Here is a 25258-nt window from a genome sequence, read left to right as displayed (position 1 = left end):
TGAGACCAGTGCGGCATCCAGTCCTAGAGGAAGACCGGCTAGGAAAACACAATATGCTAAAGACCTTGGCAGATGGAAAAGATTCATGGCACCATGGAAATCAATACGATACGTGGCGGGTATTCGAGGAGAAATAAATCATCTGCGGCAGTATCCACGGTGGAGGTAACGGCATTTTACCAGTAGCGCGGACGTTCGTATGGAACGTAGTCACTGCGAGGGGGAGATCGGGGACGACCATAAGACCGCGCCGCTAGATATGGGTCATCATAGGGGCGCGGAGGAGGCGGAGGCCGGGCATCATAGGGGTCATCATAGGGACGACGCGGAGGCGGGTAGTCCTCCATCCGAGGGCGCGGGGGAGTGCGTCGTCCATAGCCATCCCGGTCATAGTAGTCCCGACGCATGGGGATGGGCGACCGTTCACGGTAGTGATCCCGGGGGCTATATCCACGAGGCGCGGAGAACCTTCGGTCGTATTCATCCATGGGAGGGTATGGCCGACGCGGGGAGCGGGACCGGTATGGATCCCGATAGGGACGGTCTTCAAAGCTTTGAATCTGGAGACAGAAATGAGATCGGGGTTCCTTTCCTACAGGTCCGGGTTGGATATTGGGCCCTTACATCCGCAGTACACGTCACGCGTGAGCCCTTGAATTCTCGCTGATCCAGTTTGTCCACGGCCGTCTTCAGATCGTTGGCGGTCTCGAATTCAACAAACCTTGTGTCCGTGTCAATAAGCGATACGTGGTGAAGCCTGGGCACAAGTGCATGGAGTGATAAACGGTAACCCACCCTCTTCCTTGTTCACGGCCGGTTTCCGAGTAGACGACGTCCAGTCCTGACTGGCGCGCAAAGTCTTTGAGGTCCTAGAAGCGCATGGTGAGTCCAGGTTCCCGGAAGATGTGTCTCCAAACTCCGAGCAGTGGGCAGAAGGAAAGGTCTACGTCCAGTCAAAGGGGGTGCGTCTCCAAAGGTGGCCTGGGTACATCAAGTTCTTCGGAATGCTCCGACTTGGGTCTCGTTTCGGCTACTCGGGTCTTTTAGAGCCAGACGTAAACGTTTCCCAACACAGAGCGGAAGAGACTAGGAAGCCTTGTCCGTATCACCAGGACCTACCCTCGTGCAATGGGTCCGTGGATCCAGGAGTCAAGGCCAATAACCCGGTGAAGGGCCGCAGGATGAGAAGGCAGGACGGGTTCGGGTAGAGAGGTGACCAGGGGGGATGAAGTCCGGGGAATCCAGGAGGGAATGGGCTTGGGCTGCTAACCTGCCAACTTGTTTCTGGGAGACCGGCGATCTGCATCCGGAACATGGTACGGCGTGGACGAGGAGCAGTGGGGCGGTCCGGAGGACCGGGGAAGTTCTCCTTGCGCCGGGGACCACGAGCAAACTGCACTGTCAGTCGCTCACCCTTGAAGTCACTGCCATCTGTTGCAGCGTCAGTCAGTGGGTCATGGATGATGGTATCTAACAAGAGGAGTACATACGGAAAGCTAAGTGGACGCGCAAGTCAGTCAATGAACCACCAAAGGGCCAACGGGGTGAGATGGGAGCTTACCTGGCACGACGTCTCGGGCATCCATGGCATCTTCGTACTCAATGAAACCGAAGCCGTTCATCAGCTTGATCTCCGTGATCTTACCCGAGCCATGAGTACTGAAGTGTTCCTCGATGTCCTGTTTGGTCACTGTCCATCAGTAAGTCATGTCAGCTCTGCACAGTCCAACAAACAAAAAGAAACGTAAACAGCACGAAAAGCAAAGAACCAATAGTTGAGTCCCAGGGCTGTTCGATGACGACGTCGGTCACTCTGCAGAAAGTGGGCCATGGACGCCTCAAAGCGCGGGGCGGAAGGGAATCCATAGGCCAAGGGCGCCAGCAGGGTCCGGTATGGTTCAGACAAGAGGGTGTGTGGGTGCCAGCATACCATTACGGGGAAGGTTCCCGAGATAGAGTCGGGTGGATGAGACTTCCGTCATGGCTGGATCAGGGTCAGACCACTACGGATAATCCTGGGGCTGAAAAGGAAACGCAAGTGGCCCAAGTGAGTCCCAAGGCGACCAGAAGGCCGGTGGCACGCGGCCAGATTCAAGGAACGATGGCGGTGGGCGCTTGGACTGTTCCCAACAAAGAGTGTTGGTGCAGCCTTGCAGGTTTGCAGATTTGCAGATTTGCCGACACTTCCTGTGCACACAAATAGGAATAGGAAGGAAAGGAAAGGAAAGAAAGGGAGTCGTGCAGGTCAGGTCGCCTGGAAGAAAAGAGGGGGGAGGGAGAACACAAGATGGCGGTGGGCGAGAGACGATGATTGGAAACGCTGGCCGCCTCACTTTTTTTTTCGCTGCGATCCACGTGGTCACCCCACCATGATAGTTCCAGAATTGGGGAGACAGTTCGACGTCAAAAGGGGACAGAAGCTTCTAATGTGTCCCAGTAACCTGAGGAGCTTTGTTTGAACGGTAAGTGCTCCAAGTCGATCGAGAGTTAGATCCCGCGCCTCGTGGACCTCCACCCTCATTCCACGGTTCTACCCATCGACCCCCATGGGGGTCCCGATTTGGCACGCGTCGCAGTATTTTTTGACTTGTCCACAATGGGATGTAAAAATGCTTTAGGACCAGCTGTGGCATGTGTGCAAATCGCTTTTTCTTTCTGGTATGTTTATATACAATACAGGCCAGTTCCCACCCAAGGGCTATATGCAGAGGAATCCCAGAACTCCATCGCCCCATGCACAAGTGCCTCCCAACTATGTCATGATGTACTTGGGGCCCTCCCCGCCCTGGGGGGTCTGCCAGTTGATATCCTGAGTGGGCACCTTAATGTCGCAAGTCTTACAGTGGATACAGCTAGAGACAGGAGTTAGCATGGTGGAGGGCGTGAGGGGGTGGAGTCATCGAATACGTACTTTTGCGCGTTGATCTGGAACCGGACCCCGTGCTGCTTGCTAGGGTCCTCCACGTACTCGTACACGCCAGCAGGGCAGAATCGGTTCTCCACGCCCTTATAGACAGGCCAGGCGAGGTCCTTGTGCTTATCCCAATCCTTCACCTGCAAGTGCACCGGCTGGTCCTCCTCATGATTGGTACCGGTGCGGCTCACGCTGGTCAAAATATCGAAGCTGATCTCGCCATCCGGCTTGGGGTATTCGATCTTGTTGTATTCGGAGGCAGGCTTGGTAGCCGCAGCATCTGTGCCGTGGTGGCTCAGGGTCCACGGCACCTTGCCGCGGAAAACATAGGCTTCCAGTCCAGAGTAGAGCAGTCCACCAAAGAAGCCCAGAGGGCCGTTGAAAGAAGGCCGCATGTTACGCACCTCATACAACTCTTTCCAAATGGACGAGTCTCGGAGGGCCTTCTCGTAGTCAAATAGGAACACTGTACCGCTATCTTCGCCTTGCAGCGCGGAGAAAGCCGCCTCAGCAGCCAGCATGCCTGACTTCATGGCAGTGTGTGTGCCCTTGATCTTGGGAACGTTCAAGAATCCAGCCGTGTCACCGATCAGGGCGCCACCGGGGAAAGCACACTTGGGAATTGACTGGAAGCCGCCCTCATTCAGAGCACGGGCACCGTAGGAGATACACTTGCCACCCTCGAGCACCTCCTTGAACATGGGGTGATGCTTGAGCTTCTGGAACTCGCCGTATGGCGAAAGCCATGGATTCGGGTAGTCCAGTCCCACGACCAGACCGATGCTCACCATGTTGTCTCCAAAGTGGTACATCCAAGCACCGCCATAGGTATCCTTGGGAAGCGGGTACCCCATCGAGTGGGTGACCTCGCCCGACCGAAACTTCTCTGGCCGAATCTCCCAGATTTCCTTGATCCCCAAGCCATAGGTCTGAGGCTGGCTGTCCCGACGCAAATCGTATTTCTTAATCACTTGTTTCGTCAAGCTCCCGTGACAGCCTTCCGCCAAAAGAGTCACTCGAGCGTGAAACTCCATACCGCGCTCGAACGTATCCTTTGGGTTGCCATCCCGCCCCAGGCCCAGATCGTTGGTGGCAACACCCTTGACTGAGCCATCGGGCTGGTAGACAATCTCACTAGCTGCGAATCCTGGGTACACCTCCACGCCCAATTCTTCTGCGCGCTCGCCCAGCCACTTGGTCAATTCATTCAGACTGATAATATAGTTTCCGTGGTTGTTCATCTGCGGTGGTGCGGGGAGAGGGAAGGACGAGTTCTTGGTCAGGAAGCGCATCTTGTCGCCCTTGGCCGGGGTTGCACCTTCGAAACGCGAAGGGTTGTCTTCCGAGAGCCAGTCGGGAAAGAGCTCGTTCATTGCGGTGGGTTGGAGAACGTTTCCGGAGACGATATGAGCGCCCAGCTCGCCGGCTTTCTCCAGCAGAATAACGCGAAATTCTTCGTTGCCGGCTTCGTTGGCCAGCTGCTTCAACCGAATTGCGGCGGCAAGGCCGGCGGGACCGCCACCCACAATGCACACATCCACCTCGTCCGACTCCCGGTCCATTGCTTGCGGGTCAAAGCTGCCATTCTCATCGGCGAAGTGTCGTGATATCGACTGTGAAAAGGTACGGGTCTGAGCGGGGGTTGCGAAGGAAGCGTTTTGGCGGGATATGCGTCGTCCGGAGGTCGAGAAGGGAGATGCAGGGGTACGAGTGGGAGAAACAAGCATAGAGACGGAGGAGGGGCTTGCTCGTGTGAATCGCGACGAGGACCGCAGTTCACGCCTCAGAAGAGGCAAGACAGCGCTTTTGGACACCATCGCGAGCGCAGCGGTGTTGTAGAATTCGGGCGGGAGAGAGGAGGTGACTACCGAGCACCAATGGACATGACCGTGTTCTATCTGGGGTTGTAGACTGGAGGGGCTGCGGAGGAGAGGATATTTAGGAAGCCGGTAAAGCCTTGAATAGCCGAATCTTTTTGGAGGTCAGAAACGCCGAAAACCGCCTCTCCGAGGTCCCAGGGCCGCGAACGGTTGGCCAATAGGATCGGGCGTAAAAGAGATCATGGCAAAACTCCGTTGTCATCACGTGCCGTTCACCGAGAGCGCCGAGAGCGCTCTATAGTTAGTTATGGTGCGGCTCGATCTCCACAGCAAGCCTATAATTCGCTAGGTATGGAAGATGGACTCTGTGGATTTCTAGGTCTTGAGGCACCGACCTTGCAATGATTCATTGATATCTTCATTCCTAGGATCAAAGTACTCGGGACCATGGCCGTCGGTAATCATTGGACGATCGCGCGTGGATGACATGTGAACCGGCCTTGACATCATCGAGAGGGCTTCATTGCCCTTTCGACGGAAGCCGGGGGAAGAACGTCAGCAACAAGTATACTAACTATAATACAGAGCATTCGCTACGGAGCCCAGAAACAATCTTCCAGTCATCGACCCTTATCACACCGCTCCGCCGTGCAAACACGGGTCCGAATGCAGATTCAGCGGGATTACAAGGTGATTCGCCGGAATGTGACGACGGCGGTGCCGAGCATGGTATTCAGCATACCATGGACTGGAAAATGTTACAATACCATCCCGCCACCGCCAGAACAATCGGGATCGAAATGATAGCGGATTGTTATGATTTGGATCGATATGTTTGACTGTGACGAGGTGATGGGCGATGGGCGATCATTGCATGCCGTGGGATTCATCCAGGGCTTGGCGGCGGATCGGCCAGGCAGACTTGACCAGTCCACCGCAAAATCCCAACGGGCCACCTGTCCTTTTCGCACGGAATTCATACTCGAGCCAAAGTCAAAATCCGCGGATAACCTGGTGAGTCAAAGACGATTCGAAACACGGCGCCAACCGAACAGCATGTGTGGTTCATGGTTGGGCGCTTGGAGAGCGCAAACGCCTCCACAAACAGGGAACCGGTTAGACCGGGGGGGCAAAGAGGGAAAGGGAGAGGGGGGTGAAAGGAAAGAGAGATGAGCAGACAATTTTTGTTCAGTTGCCATCCGCTAAAGCGGCAAGAGAATAGCGCGTCGCACAGGGAGCCAAGCCTAATCGAGGACACTGATTGGGCTGCGAGACGGAGGATGTGATGGATCCGACTATCAGCTGCAGGAGCGCCACGGACTGGGCGAGCGAGTGCAACGATGGGCGCCCGCGGAGGATAAAGCAAGGGCAGCAGAGCCACTCAGGGGCGGTAACGCCGGTCCGGTGGAGTCGGCAGCAGCGAATGAGCGACCAGTGTAGACAGCGTAGGTTCTGATTGGGCAGGTGAGCCAGAGCCAGAGCCGCTAGCGGGGCCCCCGGCGCAGCGCAATCCATGGGTACAGCGCGCGCGAGGGCCAGCCAGGACCGGCGAGGGTCAGCGAGGAGCGCTGCTTTTGCCGCCACCGGGGACCCAGCCTCCCCTGTGCCCGGGGTGAGTCAGCACTATATAAAGGAGCGCTTCCCCCCGGGTCGCGCTGGGATTCCTGTCTCGGTCTTGGCATCCGGAACTGTCTGGAACTTCTTCTTCCCTTTCGGCAGTAAACCTCCCCCCTCTACTCCGTACTAATCGGTGATCTTTGATCCTTGATCGGTTGATCCTGTTCAAAGATCCCTCGGGAAAGAAGCCTCCTTTTGTGTTTTCTCGGATACTCCAAGGGAACTCATACACAGGCGTTGGTCACTCGACTGAACCCTACAAAGCGTGTCTGCCTCGCTTCCTCACTCTCATTCAGATCGCTTCGCAGATAGACACAATCCAATTGAAAAAAAGCAGAGGAGAAAAAAAAAAAGGAAAAGGAGCTCATCCCGCCAAAAAAAAAAAAAAGGTGTTGCCTCTCGCGTCTCTGCCATAATCTCTCTCCTTCCTTCGCGGCGATCGCCTTCTCTCCCTCCTGGAAACACTTCAGTGTGCTTTTCTTATTTCTGCATTTTTATTGAATGCGACCGGCGTTTTTCTGTCGATATTGAGATTCGTGTCACCATCACCTCATCTCGGTCGACGCAGCAGTTGTTGTCTCGGGGGATACATTGACTTGTCCATCTCCCGCCTTCTGGTAAGCCTCCCTCCCTGGTGTCATGTGATCACATCCCATGTGATCTGCCGTGCTCCACCGCCTACTCCCCTTGGTACCCTCTCGAATATTTTCCCTCCCCTCCCTCACGTCAACGTCACCGCGTCACTGTTGATCGTCAACGGCTGGCTGACCGCTCCCCGCACCCAGTTGTCGCCCCTCTCATTCACTCCACACCGGATCTCTTGGTCACTTGATCTCTGATCTTGGTTGGTCACCATGGACTCGCTCACGACTCACCCGTCGAACGCGCATCAGGCGCGTGCCTTCACCTCGCCATCCTCGCTCTCCTTCCCTGGTGGCGCTGGGGACCTAACCCCACCATCCTCTGAGAAAGAGGCTCAGGGAGCGAATGGCCTGGTGAACGGCCAGCAGGCTGGAGGAAATGCCGCCAACGGCAACGGGGTGACGCCCGCTACTCCGGCCGCCACGCCTGGAGCGACCACGGGAAGCAGTGGCATTGTGCCGACCTTGCAGTGAGTATACACTTTTTGGGAACTCTTTTGCCGGGTTCAAAAAGGCTGAAACAAAACTCCCCTTCAAGAAACATCGTGGCTACCGTCAATCTTGACTGCCGCCTGGATCTGAAGACCATCGCGCTGCATGCGCGCAATGCCGAGTACAATCCAAAGGTATATTCCACACCTCCCTGATATTCTCGCATCAGGGTACAGTGTGGCTGAACTGGTCTTTTGCATCAATAGCGTTTTGCCGCCGTCATCATGCGTATCCGTGAACCGAAGACCACCGCGCTCATCTTCGCTTCCGGCAAGATGGTTGTCACCGGTGCCAAGTCTGAGGATGACTCGAAGCTGGCGTCCCGCAAATACGCGCGTATTATCCAAAAGCTTGGCTTCAATGCCAAGTTCACGGACTTCAAGATCCAGAACATCGTCGGTTCTTGCGACATCAAGTTCCCCATCCGCCTGGAGGGTCTGGCATCCCGCCACCACAACTTCTCGTCTTACGAGCCTGAGTTGTTCCCTGGTCTGATTTACCGTATGATGAAGCCCAAGATTGTGCTCTTGATCTTCGTCAGCGGCAAGATTGTTTTGACTGGCGCCAAAGTGCGTGAAGAAATCTACCAGGCTTTTGAGCTGATCTATCCTGTGCTCTCCGGTATGGTACCATGATCGATTGTTCTAGCCCACTCTCGGCCGTGCTAATACACATTTCCAGATTTCCGCAAGGTCTAAGGTGCTCGCTCCTCGGGAAGATCATTGCTGCTCTTCGCATTCCACCATGTATTAACATATCGCCTTATTTTTTTTGCCGTGTTTTCGAAGGTCGAACATGACGATCCCCGTCTGTTCCGGTGACCTCGCTTCCTTTTCACGATTCTTCATGCAAGCATTGTTGGGCGTTCTAGCGATTTGGTGATCCCCGGTCTTGTTTTCATCATTTCGACTCTACAATTAGATTGCTGCACACCGCAGTGAGGCGGTTCTGTGCGCTGGTCGAATGGCTGCCTCTTAATCCTTTTTCGTGCGTTGGTCATACCCACTGATGAGGCAACTCGTCTCGGGCCCAAAAAAATCTGGTGAGCCGTTTAGATTCCGTCGTTTTTGCTCTGCTGCCAATGGATGGCTGGGAGATTGATGGATCCGGCTGTTGCCGTGGTGCTTCCGTTATTCAAAATGGAAAATCTTGAAAAAAAAAATTCCTGTGCTTTGGTAGCCTCTGTCGTAGTCCACAGAATGCAGGTCTATTGTGGTTCCCTAATCAACCATCTCTCTGTACGTGAACCAAATGGTACACAACCCATTCATAGAACGCTTCCCCTGCGAGCTGTCTTGGTCTTTGCCAGCTCCTCTTTCAAATTTGAGTTTCTCGCCCCAGACCGACTTCCGTCTCCGTCAAAAAGATCGTCAGAATCGGTTGCTGGAGTCGTCACCTCCGTCCAAGACCACAAGTCTCGCAGCTCAGAGTCCAACGAGCCCTCCAGTGCATCAACAACCTTGTCTCCAATGACAGGGAAGAATTTGTAAGCGTGGCCACTGCCACCGGTAGCGAGAAAAAGCCCATCATATGCAGGATGGTAGGAAACAATAAAATCCCCATCGGGTCTGCCAAACGTGTTAGATCCAACCAGAATGCAGCCATAATTGACCAGCAGACTTACGTGTCAGTGTACCAGCAAATGCGAGTATCGGCAAATGGACGATCCACAAACCGTGGCAGGAGCTGCTTCAGCGCTGCTCGGAACGCCTCCTCACCTTCCAATGGGACCGGCACGCCCGTCTCCGGGAGACTAACCTGCATCGTCTTGACGGAGCTCGCCGCACCGGGCACAGGCACAGGCACAGTCACTGGGTTGCGGTACCCGAACGCATGTCGGGCAATCTTAAGCAGGTTGTCTCGAGGTGGAATAATGAAGATTCCAGTCGCGAAATTCAGAATTGTCGGCAGATTCTCCAGCTCCCTCTGCTCTTCATCCGAGATCTGAATGTAAGCAAGCACTTGTCCTGTGGCCACAGCCTTCCCGCGCAAATCCACCAGCTTCGGCGTCCACGCCCCCGTCGCCAGAATCACGAGGTCCGCCGTGATAGTGGACCCATCCGCCAGCGCAACGCCTGTGGCCCTCGGCTTCGAGCCCGCAGCAGCAGGTTCATACAGCACACGCTGTACATCTCCAGTGCGGAACACCACTTTTCCCTCTCGATCGAGCATGTCCTTCGCAAACCGCACCCCGGCCGCGGCGTCAGACCACCCCGATCCCCAGTTCACATACCCGCCGGCAACGTCAAGCGTCTCCCCATACGGTGGGACAACGCTGAGCACATCTTTCTGGGTCGGCAAGAAGACAACGTTCTTCCCCTCGATGGCGCGCACATTGTCGTAGCTCTTGCGTGCGTACTCCTTTGCGCTTGTACTGTCTGCTGGATACACTAGCAGCAGCCCGTTCTGCGTATACCGGCCTTCATCACCCCAGGCGGTGCTGCGCCATTTTTGAATGGCTGATGCAGCGAGCTTGGAGTATGCTGCTTTGGCATAATCTGCGCGCACAATTCGCGATGTGTCGACAGATGAGCCGTGCGGGTTTGGTATTGTTGCCGCAGACTCGACCAGGGTTATCTGGGAGTTTGGATGGCGCTTACTGAGGGAGAGCGCAGTTGACACTGTTTGATTGGTGAACGGTGATCATTCTGAGTCAACAGGGTTCATCTCATGAATTGAGTTTCTGGTGTAGAGGTGGGAATGGGCCGGGTGGTGTGGGAAGTGTGCGGCGCGATTGATTGTGTCTGTACTTACATCCGAAGACCCCTCCCCCCACGATCAATATTTTCGGCGGCAGTTCCATGCTTTGTACGTATGCGTAGTCCTGTTTCCCAAACACAAGGTGAGATGTGGCGCGGGGAATCCGGCGAGTTGGAGATGTCCGCGGGTGTGAAATCGATAGCCCGATAACGGAACTGCGGGCCATCTTCTCGGCTCCGGCTCCGACTTCTCCATTTTGACCCCAGTGACTACTGACACCGAGCCTCACGGGGCTTCGCGATATATACAATTGGGGATTGCACGCAAGACGAAGATGGATAATTGAGAATCTCACCATTTGATTCGCCACCTTGCGCTGGACTCTCCTTCTTGCGCAATCTGAAGTTTTTCAGTCGGCCATCTTGTTGCCTCCTGGTCCGCGACTTCAGCATTCGACTTGGGAACGAACAGACATTTGGTCATTGCTCCAGGACCAAACCTGGTTTACTATATTCTTCCACGCACAGTCAGAGGCCCTAGCAGCCCTCTGTCCACGGCCTCCGCCATGAACGCATCCCAACTAGGAAGAGTCGGCTTAAGGGTCAAATGGCCCATCAACCCGTCCAGGGGAGTACAAACCAAAGCGCGCCGTTCCAAACAGCCAAGGTGTGCACTTCGACGCAGGTTGCTAGACTCACTCGGCTAACAACTTTGCCAGTCCAAGGCCCACGCCCGGGCCCCGGAGGCAGCTCAACCCATCCAGCCAGCGCCTCCAACAACCAGACCCAAAGGGCTACCAAGGACCAACAATGTCTCCAAGACTAATGACCTTCCTTGGAATCACAGTCCTGGGCATCAGCACTTACTGCGGCTTTCTCTACGCTTCCTACGCGCGCGAGGTATCCAAAGCGCAATCCCTCGACGTCCCCACCGACGTCTCGGACCGCTACAACAAGACGGCATCCACCTTCGACGCAGAAGTTGAGCTCTCCGAGAAGGCCATGCGCATGGGTAGCAAGCGTAGTGACCTGATCCGCCTCGCGCGCGGCAACGTGCTGGAGGTCAGCTGCGGTACAGGACGGAATCTGGAGTACTACGACGTGGGCGGGGAGCGGCGCGGCGTCGACGACCAAGGACGCGCAGCGGTGTTGGGCTGCCGCTCGCTGACGTTTGTCGATTTGAGTCCGCAGATGGTCGCGATCACGAAGAAGAAGTTCGAGGCTCTGTACCCCGGGTACAAGCGTGTCGCGTTCCGCGCGCAGGACGCGGGCTTGGTGTCTGTGGAGCTGCCGCCGGGGGTTGCGGCCTCGGTGGCCGGAGCTGGGCCTGGAAAGGGTGCGTCGGGGCCGTATTATGATACTGTCGTGCAAACGATGGGCCTGTGCTCGATGCCGGATCCCGTGGGAACGCTGCGCCATCTGGGGTCTGTGACGGAACCGCGTTGCGGCCGCATTCTGTTGCTTGAGCATGGCCGCTCACATTATGACTGGCTTAATCGCATCCTGGATAACCTTGCGCCCGCGCATGCGGACCGGCATGGCTGTTGGTGGAACCGTGATATCGGGGCCTTGGTACAAGAGAGCGGATTGGAAATTGTGGAGGAGAAGCGCTGGCATTTTGGAACGACTTGGAAATATGTCTTACGGCCCAGACAGACTTTGGAGCAGTCTTCGCCCTGATTCGGGAAAAGGTTACGATAGATGGAGTGAAATTTGGTGGTGGTCCCTATAGTGTACATATATATATCTGGGGTATGTGTAAGAACAGTGTAGCATAGATGGCATGATATTTTTTTCCCCCAAATTTCCCACCTGCAACCCGGCTACTCAGCTACTTGGGCCCTGTCAAAGCACAAAACGAATCAACCTGAATCTCAAGGTTGATCATGATTATTATCCAACTCAAAGTGCCCTCCACGCACGTTGTCGCAGAAAGATGAGTGCGGGGCTCCGTCTGAAACGACCAATTGAGAGCACTAGGAACTAATCGTCTAACCGGTTTCAAACCGTGACTCGATCAATGGAAATGACAGCCAATCTACAAAAACCATTATATATTGCCCGTGAGGTCGTCTCATCATGCAGTATCATATCGCTCGCTCTCTTTCTGTTTCGCTGATACCGACTAGACTAGCACCTGCGACAAAACGATGCAATCTGGAACGACCGGACTAATGTTTAACGTCCCGGCTCGACCAAGGCAGTTTGTGTCGTCTTGGGCAAGCGAGTGCGAAGGAGGGGGCCCTTTGTTTCTCACTGGATCCTGCTGCCCGGGATACAAACGACGGCGTCTGCGGATGAGATCTCCTTCCAATCTGCGTTGGGGAGATATGCAGGCTGCAGATCACCTGCAGGGGCCTGTTTAAACCATGTCTTGAATCAGGCTTTGTTGCTAGGCTGATGATTCAGCGTCGGCAGAGTCGGCGCGGACGGGGTCAGACATTGATGCAAGGACTTCAGGATGCAGTACATACGAGGGAAGATGGTGGATTGAGGCAACTGGCACTACAGGCGTACCCCGTCTTGTATGACATGACCCTATCATATCTCATATATCTCATGAGAGCTCACCCAGGTGTGTATGTACATATGCATATCATTTTGGAAACGGCCACCAACTCCACACGGTCACTACGTAAAAATGGACTCGCAATCTCGACTGCTCGGACTGAGTTTTTTGGATCCCGCCAACTCAAAGGACATGGCGCAAAGATAGTGCATCGATCCATGCAAGCTGACTTGTCGGACCATCTGCCCCAGCCACTGTGGAGATGCGGAGAATTAAAATGCACCGGGCAGATTACTTACCTCCGCCACTGCATACTGTAGGTACTATGCACATAGTTATAGGGCACGCAGGCGCAAGCACGGCAAGCAGAGGTTCTTTTCGACAGATCATAGATCAGATAACCCGACCTCCCTTGGTCCGACACGTCCAAACAATGGGCAGAGAGAAGGAAATGGTTCCATGGTTGCGGCTGACATGGGCAACAAACTGTAAATTGGGAAGCCTGCACTCCCGGAGTGGACGATGTCATAACGGACCTTAGCGCATCGGATCGCATCTACTACTGGAAGCTGGACGAGGCTCGCTGAACTATAGGACCACCGGGTAACAGGGATTGCCCTAGACGGAAAAGATAGGCCCTGTGGAATGATCTCCCCGCGAGACTTGCAGGACCACCATGCCGGTGCCCGCACCCTTACTGGATGCCAAGAATAATCGACGGACAGAATGATGTACGCATACGACATGGTGTTCGGCTATGGTAGACAGTGATTGCGGATCTTTGCTGGAGTGGACTAGAGCCGGTGTTTGATGAGGATAGCATATACTACTACTAGACATTGGCTGCGAGAAGGTGGAGTGAGAGAGAAAGTCGGGGCCGTTGGCATCATATCGACGTCGGCGGGCCGAAGGAGAATGAGGGAGAGAAGGATCCCCCCCTTTTTTCTTAACTCACTCCTCAGATGGCATCACCACTTCTCGGGTAGCGACGTCGTGGGCGCAAATGGCAGACGGGGAGCAGAGGGCGCCTGATGTGGAAAACAGACCTCTCGGGTTCAGCTGAAGAGGGGCGTCGCGACGTGCAGGGGAGTCCATGCATCGAGGACACATCCAAAAACTCCCAACTCTCGACGGTGGCGAGCCTCCAGTCTCAAATGGGCTGGCTAGTGTAATTACCATACCATACAGGACCACCCGGATCCACTCTCCACATCGAGCCCGCTTCCCTAAGAGGATCATATGTACGTACTTGTGCACCTACATGCATACAGTGCAAACTCTGCTTTTCTTCCCACTCGTTCCACTTTTTCCTTCCCGGCAAAGTGGATGTGCTCCCCCAAACGGCGACGCTAGGGATCTTTTTTGGGAACCGGTGTTTTCGTCCGGAGTTCTCGGGTCGTGTGCGCCGCTTGGGGACGTTCTGGCTTGGGGATCAGGACACTATCTCGATCGCGGATACGTACGTGGCTCCGAAACTCTCTTTTGAGTCGCCGCAAAGGTACCGAGTCGACAGGTATAAACAGTAGTCCCAGGAGCAGCGGTCAAGCAAATGCACTCGGCGACTGGTCACCTAGCAACCATCGACAGATCCCATGCAGATTTCCACCGTTCTTGTATGCACCCACAATGCTGTTCCTGACTCCAGACCAATCAAGATCTCTATAGCTCTTATGACCGGCCGTGTGAATGGTGGACCGCGATTTGTATACGGAGTCAAAGCCTGCTGGGCCAGTTCGGGTTATGGGACACATGGTGCCCCCACCACCCTTTTCATTTTTTTTTTTTTTTTTCCTCTGCCATGCCGGTATGCACTTTGTACGGCCAAAGGTGGAATGGAACGGGTTGCCAATCGTCGTGCTAAGATGGTTCAGGAATGGTATGAAATCCTAACTCCACTGACCGCCTGGAATGGAAAATTTTTGGGAGCCATATACAAATGTTCTGTCCTGCATGGAATCAATTGAATAGCTGTTGGGGTGGTGTAGATGGGGGAAGTATGGATGCAAAAAAAAATTTATGTGGCTATAGTGGCAAGGTGGTACTGACCTCGGCACCTACCTGGGGTGGTAGAGCAGAAGGTGACGAGGCGAGTCCATGGTCGCGCCGCGACATGCCGTAAGGAATATCCGCAGGGAAAAAAATAAGCCAGATCCGCAGCCAATCAGCGCCACATCAATTTCAATGTCGTATGGTAATTACCAGAGGGGGAAAAAAAATAGGAAAAAAAATGGCTACTAGAAAGATTCCTCAGGCCGTTGTCATTCGCCATAAGCAAAGAGCTCGTCGCATCTTGATGACCCCTTCTTCCCTCCCTCTTCCCTCCCTCCCCCTTTACACTCCGATCGAGTGAACCTTTAGTATTGTTTTATTATATTATTACTTCTTCCAAACCCTTCTTTTATTGTTATTACTTGGTGTTCCCTGCTTTCTCCTTTGATCCCTTTCCCTCCTTTGTTCCACCCCCCTCCCATCACATCACCATGCCGTACAATACCCGTCGCAAGTCATTATCCCTCCCATCGCTAGGCATCCACCTCCCCAACTCGTCGCGCCGTTCTCCGTCCATCTCAAAAAGTGCTCACGCATATGAGCATAATCCCCCCACGAAAAGAGTGAAGCGGTCGCATGCCTCATCATCGCCCGAGCCATCCACCCAGAGGGAGTTCGCCTTGCGCGCCGGCCGGCACGGACTCTTGGAGCACACGCCCCCTCCATCGCCTCTGGATGGCGGGATCGCGCGCAAGATCGACACCGAGGGTATCAATGATGATATTGTCGTCGCAGTGATCAATCAGCTGGAGAAAACGGGGAATCGCCCTCATTTGGTGAAGGAGCTGGCCGCGGTACTGGTTGCGCTAAATGCGAATGTCGCCAAGTACGTTCTGATTCCCTTTTTACAATCCTCTAGTATTGTCATTTGTGCTAACGTGCCGCGCTTTGCAGTTCCGCTAATCCCGCTGCCCTCCTCTCTTCGCGATTGGCAGCATATATGAAGCGTCCCTGGACGGCTCTTGCGCCGTGCCCTATCGCCAAGGAGCTGGTTTTAATTCATCCGCGAAAAGTGTATTACTACCTGACGACTTTCCCTCGTCAGCCCCTCCCAGAATCATCCGACGATCTAGTCTCAGCGGTCGAGGGAAAGCACATCACGCCGAGCGTTTCGAGTCTCGACCAAGATGAGGAGGATGTTATCGCGCGGGAGCGCAGTCTCAGCCCAGAGGTGGACTTGTCCTCACCCGACTTTGAAGAAGAGGATGACGTTGATTTGGATAGTCCTGATGGCGGAGCGGCTTCATCAGATCACTTCCCAGACCCGACCAGTCACGCTCGTCTGATGCACTCACACCGTGCGGCTTCTCCGCCCCTGGAGGGCGACGAGAAGGAATTTACCCAGACCGCCAGTGCTGTGCGCGAGCGTGCATCGGAGGAAAAGGCTAGCCGCATGGACCAGCCGGCTCGCGGTCTCTCCGTTCTCTCCGAAGGACTCAGCGCCATCGACGAGGACACGAGCATCTCCGAATCCCCTGTGAATGGTGATTCGCTCTCTCCCTCTCTCGACGGCGACCGCATGTCTGAGGAGGAGTACAGCGACTATTTCTCCCACATGACCTCTGCCAACCAAGATACGCAGGACCTGGATGAGGCCGCTGCCGCCACACTTTTTGGCACTTCGCCTTCGCCTTCTCTCACATCGGTTGCATCGTCGCTCTCGTCTGGCACGAGCGCTGTCACTGATGCGGGCGTGGACGATAAGGAGCGGACCGGGACTCTTCCGGCTGCTCCGCAGATCAGTCTCCCCACCGACCCGAGTGTCGCCCCTGTCTTAACGCTCAAGCGCTCGCTTGACATGCTGAACAGCGGGTATCCCGAGGTGGATTTAAAGATGTCTGACCTGACTGAGTCGCATGAGAAGCTTACTCTGGATCCTCGGCCCCTGTCAGCCTTGCACTCTGAGCCTATTCTCGACTCCTGGAGAGAGCTGCCGAACCCGGAGACCGTAGAGGTTGACGAGCTCGACGAAATGTTTGGCGAAATCTAAACTTTCGTGCCTCTTGCTCTGCTTGCGGGCTGCGCTCTACTCATGCCGCCATTTATTTCACTTATCTATTGTTTCTTTTATCTCCCCTCTCGGTTTTCTTGGAGAGCCATCATTGTCGTTATACCCTCTTACTCTATTCCCTCCACGCCCCTGTGACCTTGTACATGTCGGCTCTCATCTCTCACGCCGTGCTCATTAATTTTTTTGCTAATTCATTTTTCCTGTACATATACATTTTGTTGGTTCTTTTTTATCTCGCCCTGGATGGGCAGAAGGGAAACTTGGGTCTTACTGGGATTTATGTGGTCGAAAAGACGGCAAAAAGCGACTTTTTTATGTATGCTTACCTAGGCGTCACGCAAGAAACCATGGAACTTCGAAGTATGAATCGTCCTTACCTAAGCCTCCCTGCCTTCCAACCTTGGTTGCTCGGCGTGAGAATAGTTATCGTCCTGTCTGCCCGTCACTTCGCTACACTTTGTGCATTCGACTTCATTCGTTTACTCCGTGTTTCTTGACGGGGTCATGGTTAATATCTGAACCCGGATGGATCTCTTTTCCAATCCGTAGGCCCCCCTCCATCCCTACTCGGCATTGCGAACCGACGAATCGCATTGCACCGCGACAGGTAGTCCACTTAAGAACTGGCCTCGAACGCTCTTGCATCCAACTCCGGACGACATCGCGATCATGACGATGGAAGTTCCCCCCCAACACCCGCCGGGTGAGGGGGTTGTCCCGCAAAGCGAACTTCCGCTCCTGAATCCGCCACCTGAACGTCCCACCCTCGAAGGCATCCAGCTCACCTCGGTCGCCGAGATTGCTTCCACCCTGAGTACAAATAACGCCGAATTAAGTGCAACGCGCACCGATTCTCGAGCCGCTTCTAATGGCAAAGTCGCTATTCCCCGCTCTCGGTCGGGAATTGCCCCGCGATATAATCGGCGAGTCCCTCGGGCCTGCGAATCATGTCGACAGCGCAAGACAAAGTGTAGCGGCGATACTCCGGTTTGTCGGCAATGCCGGGAATTGCGGGTGATATGCCAGTATCCCGTGGGATGGAAGGAAAGAACGAAACGGTAAGCCTGGATTCTCCCCGCCGGCATGGTGCTGGGTTTCGTGGCTGTCCATGTTGTCGATTCCGGATGCTAAACATCCGGTGGCAATATACTAGGCAAATGGAAAAGCTTTCGCAGCGAGCGCAGGAGTATGAGAATATGTTGAAGGATTTGGGATCTCTCGTTGAGATTCGTACGGCAGACCGGATCAAAAACTTGCTGGACAAGGTTCGTTCCTATTTTGTTACTATCTTTTCACAGAATTGTTCTTGCAACTGACGCCTCCACGTCTGTAGCACGGTACGGAAGTCGATTACTCGTCCAACAACTCCCAGTCCCACTCTGCTACTCCGCAGGATGACAACCCAGATGCAGATGAAATCAGTTCACGCTCGTCAATTGGTTCGCTCGAGGCGATCGACCGAGTGGAAGAGGACTTGAACCGAAACGAACACTCACGAGCCACCGGATTCATGGGCAAGAACTCTGAGGTCACCTGGATGCAACGACTTCAGAGAGAAGCCGAGCATCGGTCTCAAGGATTGCCCGGTTCCTTGGAGCCTGGACAGAGCAAGCGACAAGATGACGACCTTGCCCTTCATGCAGTAAACTACCATTTGGATGACCTCGATATTTCAGTTCCTGGACCTGTGGAACTATACGCCATTCCGCCTCGCCAGCTGGCAGATAGACTCTTCGATAATTATCTGAGGACTGTACACCCATTCTTCCCTATCATCAACCGACCTTTGTTCTCCGCGCAGTACCGAACTTTCTTCGATAGCAACGCTCAACCCGGTGACAAATGGCTAGCCATCTTGAATATGATATTTGCTATCGGTGCCAAACATGCACATCTCATCGAAGCACCGTGGCGGGGGGATGAAAGAGACCATCTGATGTATTTGACTCGGGCCAGGATCCTCAGCATGAATGGCGACGTCTTGTTTAGCCATCCTGACCTCCAACAGGTCCAGGTAGAAGGTCTGATTGCTTTTTATCTGCTTGCGTCAGATCAAGTCAATCGGTACGTTTTCGTAATAAAAGCTCACTGGCAAAACTGGATTCTAACATTGACACTTAGTGCGTGGCGGATCTCGGCTCTAGCAGTGCGGTCTGCAATCACGCTCGGCATCAACATGAAAAGTACCAGTCCCACTACTCCTAACGTTTCCAAAGAGGCGCGCTACCGAGTCTGGTGGTGTCTGTACACTTTTGAACACCTGCTCGGTATCATGACTGGCCGGGCCACTTGCATTCAGGATGGTATATGCACCACCCCTCTGCCTGTTCCTTTTGAAGAGGATCAATTGCACGAGCCAGCAGCAGCAGAAGTTCTCAACAACTCGCATCTTCGGGATGATCGCATCAATAAAGTGATGGCGAGCGCGTGGGTCCGACACATGCCGCTCAACCCGACTGGGGGCAAGGAAGCCACTCACTCCTCTCGCGCGCGCGATAACTCATGGGTAAAAGACCAGCCCGTTAGCTCGGGTCTCTGTCACCTGTATTACTGCGATCTGGCGGTTGTCGTGCAGGAAATCGTGAACAAGGTATACTCGGTCGACTGTGTGATGGTGCCATGGGCACATATCGAAAATCGGATCGGTGAGCTAAGGTCTCGGATTGACCTTTGGCTCACTAGTATCCCATCGACCCTTGATTTCACCCGCAAGGAAGATGAAGGCTCTGAGCGGCTCCGCTACAAACTGGCCTTGGCGTTTCACTACTATAGTGCTCGAATCACACTAGGTCGACCATGTCTCTGCCGCCGTGATGCGCGTCAGAAAAACCCCGCAGATAAGTCGAGTTTCAGTCATGATATGGCGGTCGTGACTCTAGAGTCCGCGAAGCTTATGCTTGATCTGATTCCGGAAGAACCAAACGCCATTCAGCTCTATGAGATTTCCCCGTGGTGGTGTATCCTGCATTACCTCATGCAGGCTACAACGGTCCTTCTCCTCGAGCTGTCTTTTGGATGTGCCCACATGCCAGATTATGAGCAGAACTTTGTTGCACTATCCAAAAAAGCCATCCGATGGCTCTTTTCCATGTCCGAACACAGCATAGCCTCGCGCCGTGCATGGCAGCTCTGTGACATCGGCTTGCGCCGACTGGCGGCTGGGATGAAATTTGACGTCAGCGACATGCCTGAGCACGTTTATCATCCCGCGCCTACGTCCACACTCTCTGCCAATGATACATCTGAGGCACACCAAAACACAGAACCCGTCCACACCGCCCTCTGGGGTCCCCGCGTCGAGGACTTTTCATCTCTGGCCACCTCACACCAGGTTCCAGTCGGGGATCAGTACGCCTATCCGAATTTCTCGGATGCCCCTACTGCTGATCCGATGGCCTCACTCACGTCTGAGGGCCAGGTCACGGATGACCTGTACTTCCCCTATGATCCTATCAGTGGCGAATTCATCCGCTCCTTCTTCCCTCATTCCAATGAAGAAGAACGCTGGAGTCCATATTGATTGCCCAACAGGAGAAAAAAAACCAAACAAACATTGACGAATCAAGAAGCACGGAACACGAATCTCATCAACATTATCTCATCCCTTTGCTCATTTACCTTTATATTATCTGCAATCATCTTCCTATTGTCCCTGATCCTCGCGACACTCACCATCTACCTCTCTGTGTTCTTTGACCGTCTTGGGCTTCTCAGTTATTTCCTTACTTCTAGGCCCTGGTCTAGCAGCCATTCCCTTTAACTTTGTATGCTTCCGTTCTTGTTATCAGATCAGTCGAGTCTGTCTTGCCTGGTCTTTTTCTCACCTTTCTGCCGCTTTATACCAAGTCTTCCACATTTCTTTTCCTCTTTTCTCGTGAACTAAGTCAGAGGGGTTGATCCCGCTGGCATCCCTTATAGAACATTGGTCGGTTGGATATCGGGTTACACGGATTTTTCACGGTTTCAAGGCAAAACTTGGGTGGGCAGGTACCTAGGTAGGTCAAAGGTTGTCAGCTGGCGTTTGGAGTCGATTCTGTATGTTCATTTCCCCACCCCCTAAGCAATGAGCTAAGGGTGTATGGGTCTTTGAGTATTCTCTCCCGTCTACAGGACGGTGTATATTATTGCAGTTACTCCAGAATGGTCTTGCAATTGCTTGTTATCCTTCAGATCTCGGGCTTTTGGGGTGCCTCGTAAATAGTTCTATCAAATCCACATAGATATGGTTCGTTTCGTGAAAGGCTTGACTTCGTCTTTGTCTATGTAGTCGAGATGATTGTACATTGCGATCAGCAAAAGATGCGGGGGTATATACACGTTTTGATGCAGATGCAGAAAGACAGGAAGGCAAGTATTATACAACGCAAGACCAACAAAGTCCACGGAAGGAATTTCAAAGGTCTTGCACATGCGGATTCCCGGCGCCACAAGAAGAGCAGATAATAGCAAAACGCCTGGTCAAGGACACTCTACTTAATCATCATAATCCAACTGATCGTCACCAGGGCTCTGATCATCAGCCTCGGCCTCCAGATTCTCTTCGACATCAGCAATGAAGACTTGCATCCAGGGATCATCTTGTACTTCATAGTACCGTGCGCCAGACAGTGAAATCTCCGGGTACTTGAAGACGCCTCGCATGCGCAGGCGCTGCATATGTCCCGGGACTTCGAGCTCGACGTCCTTCTCTGGAATGCCAGCGCGGAGGAAGGAAAAGACGCAAAAGTCGAGGACGGCTTCCGCTTCTGTGTCTGGGGGGTCACCGCCAGATTTGGATTGGTATTTGAACAATGATAAAGGAATATTCGCCTTGTATCCGCCGGATTTGCGTCTGGTGGGTCTTTTGGGGGCGGGAGAGGTGAAAACACGCGGGTCAGTTGGGATAGATGAGATTGTGACGAATGGCGGTTCAGGCGATTCGTATTGTGCAGCAACAAGAGGCACGTAGGGCATTGTCTCTTGTTCCTCGTGCTCTTTGAGAGCTGCCCGGGTGATTATGCGGATGCCGTTGAGGTCCGGACCGACGGCTTTGGATTTCATGTAGTGAAACCACTCACTTCTGAAATCTGGGTCCCCGACCTCGCGCCAATTTGGTCGTTCGGCTATCAAGGACAGACGTCTGACGCCGCCCTCTCTTTGACGGAATACTTGAGGAGGTTGGACGGCCTGGCACCATCGAGTCCAAAGCTGCTTTCCGGCCATACTGCCGTGAACCTCAACGACAGCAGAAAGGATAGTCTGAAATGAGGTGGGTGGGACGTAAGGGAGATGCTCGTGGCCTGAAAATGGGTGTACAAGCTTGATTTCCTTGGCAAGGTCTGACATGATACCAGGTAAGGTGAGGAAAATATCCCGTTGGCGTTGTAGGACCTTTCGCTGAAACTCGTGCGTGCGCGGCTGTTTGCTTTTAGGGGTGTTGAATTCCTCAGCATAAAAGCGGCGAAGAAGATTCTTGGCGTGAACGAAGCTTTTCAGAACCCTTGGATCGATTTCTGCTTCACCATTTCGCTGAAGCTGGACGGCGGCATCAAGTCGAATTAGTTTGGCTGCCAGCGCGCTGATATTGGAGAACCCCCAGGAGTTCAGCTTGAAGTCACGTAGGTATTCGAGCGTTAGAATCGCGCGATCCCAGTCATCAACCGACATGTAGAAGGTAGCTATAGCCTTGAGAGTATTTATACTAAGGGGAGGCTCGAGTGATTCAATGACCCGTTCGCTAAGATCCCAGTTCTGGGTGGCGGCTGCGAAACGGAGAATCGACGGAGCCAAAGCCTGGTTGTGATAGCTCCTGGGAGTGATTGAGGGACCATCAATATCGTCGTTGAAGAGCAACCACTCTCCAAAGCCGTGCGTGCGCGAACTAACGGCAAGATCGAGCAATTCAGCCAAAGTCGTGTGGGAAACGAACGGGAGAGATGGCTCGAATAAGTGCGAGCCGGCTTGCAGGTCCAGCTTCAAGTCACTTGAATGCACATCTGAAGAATCAGTGTGACTTAGTTTGTCGAAGAAGGCTTCAATATGACGAACTTTGCTGGCGTCGACGATATTCTGGAGCCAGGCAAACTGGTGGAAGGCACGCGCGGCTTGGCCTCGGGCCGTATAAGTCTTGATGTTAAATTCCAACAATCCAACCATGGCTGCAGTTTCGTCATAGAGCTGCGCCGTTGTCAGACGGTCCAAATCCTCGAGGGTGACTACCCTTTCCATTTCCCACGGGGGTATAGCATTTCGAGAAGACCGGAGCAATCGTTCGAATGAAACCGGATCATCCGCGGGTCGTAGGCAGCCTGACCCGAGGATTCGATTGACGTCCCAGTTGGTGGTCTTATTTGTCGGATGAAGGTCATCGTCGGATTGAGGAGGATCAAGTAGCACACTCATAGGATCCATAGTCTCGAGGAGCTGTGAAGGGGAGAATCCGAAAAATCCGACTCCATTGTAGACATGATTGGCCAGGCCACTTCGGAGTGATTCCACCACTTCCCTGCTGATGGTGCGTTCGCCGAGTCCTCTGAATGGTGGCTTGTGGCCGCGTTTGAACGTTCGTGACGTGGGGTCAACACCAGGTCGGCGCCAGAACTGTTCGCTGCGAATGTCGGTCTGCTGTACTACATCCAGAGCCTGTACCAGAGGCGCCCAGCTCTCGATCTTCCATGCCAGACTGCCAGTACGCTTGGCCATTTCTGAGACGAGATAGGACCCAGTATCCGCAAATCCATGCTCCACGCAGCACCACAAGATGAGTTCCAGCCAGACCTCATGGCCCAACTCTCGAACCCCAACTGCGAAGGGGATATACGGTGGATCCTCTCCGGCCTTGGTGGCCGCTGCCGAGAGAGCAGCCTGGTGTTCCAGCCATGCTGCGTCGGACAAGACGTTCATGATATAGCTTGACAACAAACGGAGGCCAGGAGGACGAAACGACACCTGGTTGGGTTCACTGGCTTTATAGTGGTACACTCTGTCGGACACCCATCCCATGTGATGTAGACGTGCAAGGATGCGGAATACGCAAGACATCGCAGGCTGCGCTTCATTTGGCGGGTGATCTGCAGCAGCCAGTACCAACGAGCCCAAGTTCGACAACATTTGCGACATGATTCTGTCCGTGTAGATCCGTAAGGTAGGTCGGGATGTTAAGTTGTTTAAGCTTTGGCTTTCGGGTTCCGGGAGCGGATTGATTCGAATAGACCGGACCGATGAATGCAGTGAGGTGATATGATCGAGAGATTTGCCATCCATATGCCAATCAAGCCCCGGGGGAGGGTTTAGAGGGGTCACATATGGAATGACTAACTCGTATGTGTCGACGAAACTGTTCAAAAAGGAGTAAACGGCAGACCAATCCTTCAATTTGAAACCTAGATGGACTAAAAGATGCAATCCCTTCATTTTTTTTGCCCGTTCTAGATATGCCATCACGGTATGACTTCGACTGAGCTGATCTGCGTGGTTTAAGATCGAAGGGGCCGTCTCCGACTCGGTGTGGTCATTCTTCGTTTTTGGTGGAAGGTATTGCAGCAGGTGCGGCATCCAACAGTCTTCGTTGTAGAGCAAATCATCATGTGCTGGAGGGGGTATGTGCCACTGAAATGACCTGAAAAACTTGTACTCCTCTGGGGTAAGCGCTTTGCCCGTCGAGGAGAGTCGAGTCTGGACACGGGATGCCGAAGATAATAAGGGGATCCACGGAGGAGAATTGATTGGCCTCCGGCCGGTTCGCAGAAAACGGCCAGAGCACAAGCGCCCTCTCATGACACGGCAACAAGCCTCGCGAAAGGCGTCTGCGGAGGAATCACGGTCTCGATGGGCGTGGGTATGGGCGTGGGTATGGGCGCAGGCGCGGCGTGGCGCATTTCGGGCTGATCATGTAGCGAGCATGTCCAGAGCTTCTTTGGCACGTTCTCACCCTGGATCGGCAAACGACAACAGGCACACCCGTCGAGGCAGGGAAGTTGAACCATTTCGGAGGACCGAGACGCTGCGAAATTTCCAGGAACCGTTGATGAGTCAGCACATAAAGCTGCAGCCAATCAGAGAAGCCCAATATACTTCTAACTCGGTGCTGGACACTACCACCTATGCGAATCCTAGTCTTGAGCGAACACTTGGAAAAATCAGTGACTGACTCTTTCGGAGTTATGGAGAGGATATACAAGGAGATTCTCTCAAAATGGGATGACTCAAGCCACGACACTGTTCCAGAGTACAACCCTGGCGTACATGAAATATTTGCTTGGAAGGCATGAAATGAAATGATTCATATCTGTCATCTATGATTTGGGTATAGGACTCTGAGATACTACGGGCTACTTACCTAGATACACTGGGTAGACTCTTGACAGCAACTCCAAGTCTCAGGCTGGCTGCGAACAATGCAGCATGAGAGAACGAGGACTCCATGCAAACTGGTCGAACACGGCCCGAAAGGGAAAGAGAGGGCATTTCATAGGCTTCATATACCAAGGTAGATTAGGGATATTTCCTGCATCTGCACCTGCCAGCC

General features: G+C 53.6%; 8 protein-coding genes across 8 annotated transcripts; 4 read left to right on the top strand and 4 right to left on the bottom strand.

Moving 5' to 3' along the window:
- Positions 1-176: 176 nt before the first annotated feature.
- Positions 177-1982, bottom strand: N7459_004340 (uncharacterized protein; the record flags this gene model as incomplete). Its single annotated transcript, XM_056943524.1, has 8 exons — positions 177-560; positions 625-721; positions 796-869; positions 990-1030; positions 1120-1431; positions 1491-1496; positions 1562-1690; positions 1931-1982. The coding sequence occupies 8 exons, from the start codon at positions 1980-1982 to the stop codon at positions 177-179; spliced, it is 1095 nt and encodes a 364-aa protein (XP_056800407.1).
- A 770-nt stretch (positions 1983-2752) lies between these two features.
- Positions 2753-4731, bottom strand: N7459_004339 (electron-transferring-flavoprotein dehydrogenase; the record flags this gene model as incomplete). The annotated part of the gene is made up of 2 exons (XM_056943523.1): positions 2753-2852; positions 2912-4731. 2 exons carry the CDS (start codon positions 4729-4731, stop codon positions 2753-2755), a joined length of 1920 nt encoding a protein of 639 aa, XP_056800406.1.
- A 2474-nt stretch (positions 4732-7205) lies between these two features.
- N7459_004338 (TBP family protein) lies at positions 7206-8182 on the top strand (the record flags this gene model as incomplete). Its single annotated transcript, XM_056943522.1, has 4 exons — positions 7206-7462; positions 7531-7618; positions 7691-8105; positions 8166-8182. The coding sequence occupies 4 exons, from the start codon at positions 7206-7208 to the stop codon at positions 8180-8182; spliced, it is 777 nt and encodes a 258-aa protein (XP_056800405.1).
- A 569-nt stretch (positions 8183-8751) lies between these two features.
- On the bottom strand, positions 8752-10410 carry N7459_004337 (NAD(P)/FAD-dependent oxidoreductase; the record flags this gene model as incomplete). Its single annotated transcript, XM_056943521.1, has 3 exons — positions 8752-9052; positions 9109-10105; positions 10239-10410. 3 exons carry the CDS (start codon positions 10408-10410, stop codon positions 8752-8754), a joined length of 1470 nt encoding a protein of 489 aa, XP_056800404.1.
- A 583-nt stretch (positions 10411-10993) lies between these two features.
- Positions 10994-11863, top strand: N7459_004336 (class I SAM-dependent methyltransferase; the record flags this gene model as incomplete). The annotated part of the gene is made up of 1 exon (XM_056943520.1): positions 10994-11863. One exon carries the CDS (start codon positions 10994-10996, stop codon positions 11861-11863), a length of 870 nt encoding a protein of 289 aa, XP_056800403.1.
- A 3309-nt stretch (positions 11864-15172) lies between these two features.
- On the top strand, positions 15173-16731 carry N7459_004335 (uncharacterized protein; the record flags this gene model as incomplete). The annotated part of the gene is made up of 2 exons (XM_056943519.1): positions 15173-15567; positions 15636-16731. The coding sequence occupies 2 exons, from the start codon at positions 15173-15175 to the stop codon at positions 16729-16731; spliced, it is 1491 nt and encodes a 496-aa protein (XP_056800402.1).
- A 690-nt stretch (positions 16732-17421) lies between these two features.
- Positions 17422-20272, top strand: N7459_004334 (Zn(II)2Cys6 transcription factor; the record flags this gene model as incomplete). Its single annotated transcript, XM_056943518.1, has 4 exons — positions 17422-17810; positions 17906-18017; positions 18086-18816; positions 18874-20272. The coding sequence occupies 4 exons, from the start codon at positions 17422-17424 to the stop codon at positions 20270-20272; spliced, it is 2631 nt and encodes an 876-aa protein (XP_056800401.1).
- A 953-nt stretch (positions 20273-21225) lies between these two features.
- On the bottom strand, positions 21226-24716 carry N7459_004333 (uncharacterized protein; the record flags this gene model as incomplete). The annotated part of the gene is made up of 2 exons (XM_056943517.1): positions 21226-24614; positions 24662-24716. 2 exons carry the CDS (start codon positions 24714-24716, stop codon positions 21226-21228), a joined length of 3444 nt encoding a protein of 1147 aa, XP_056800400.1.
- Between the last annotated feature and the right edge of the window lie 542 nt (positions 24717-25258).

This window comes from Penicillium hispanicum (genome assembly GCF_028827665.1).
Source record: "Penicillium hispanicum strain IBT 35686 chromosome Unknown utg000004l_segment0_segment0, whole genome shotgun sequence".
Taxonomy (NCBI): Eukaryota; Fungi; Ascomycota; class Eurotiomycetes; order Eurotiales; family Aspergillaceae; genus Penicillium; species Penicillium hispanicum.
The sequence above is the reverse complement of the archived record's forward strand: the minus strand, read 5'-3'. Positions and strand labels throughout refer to the sequence as shown.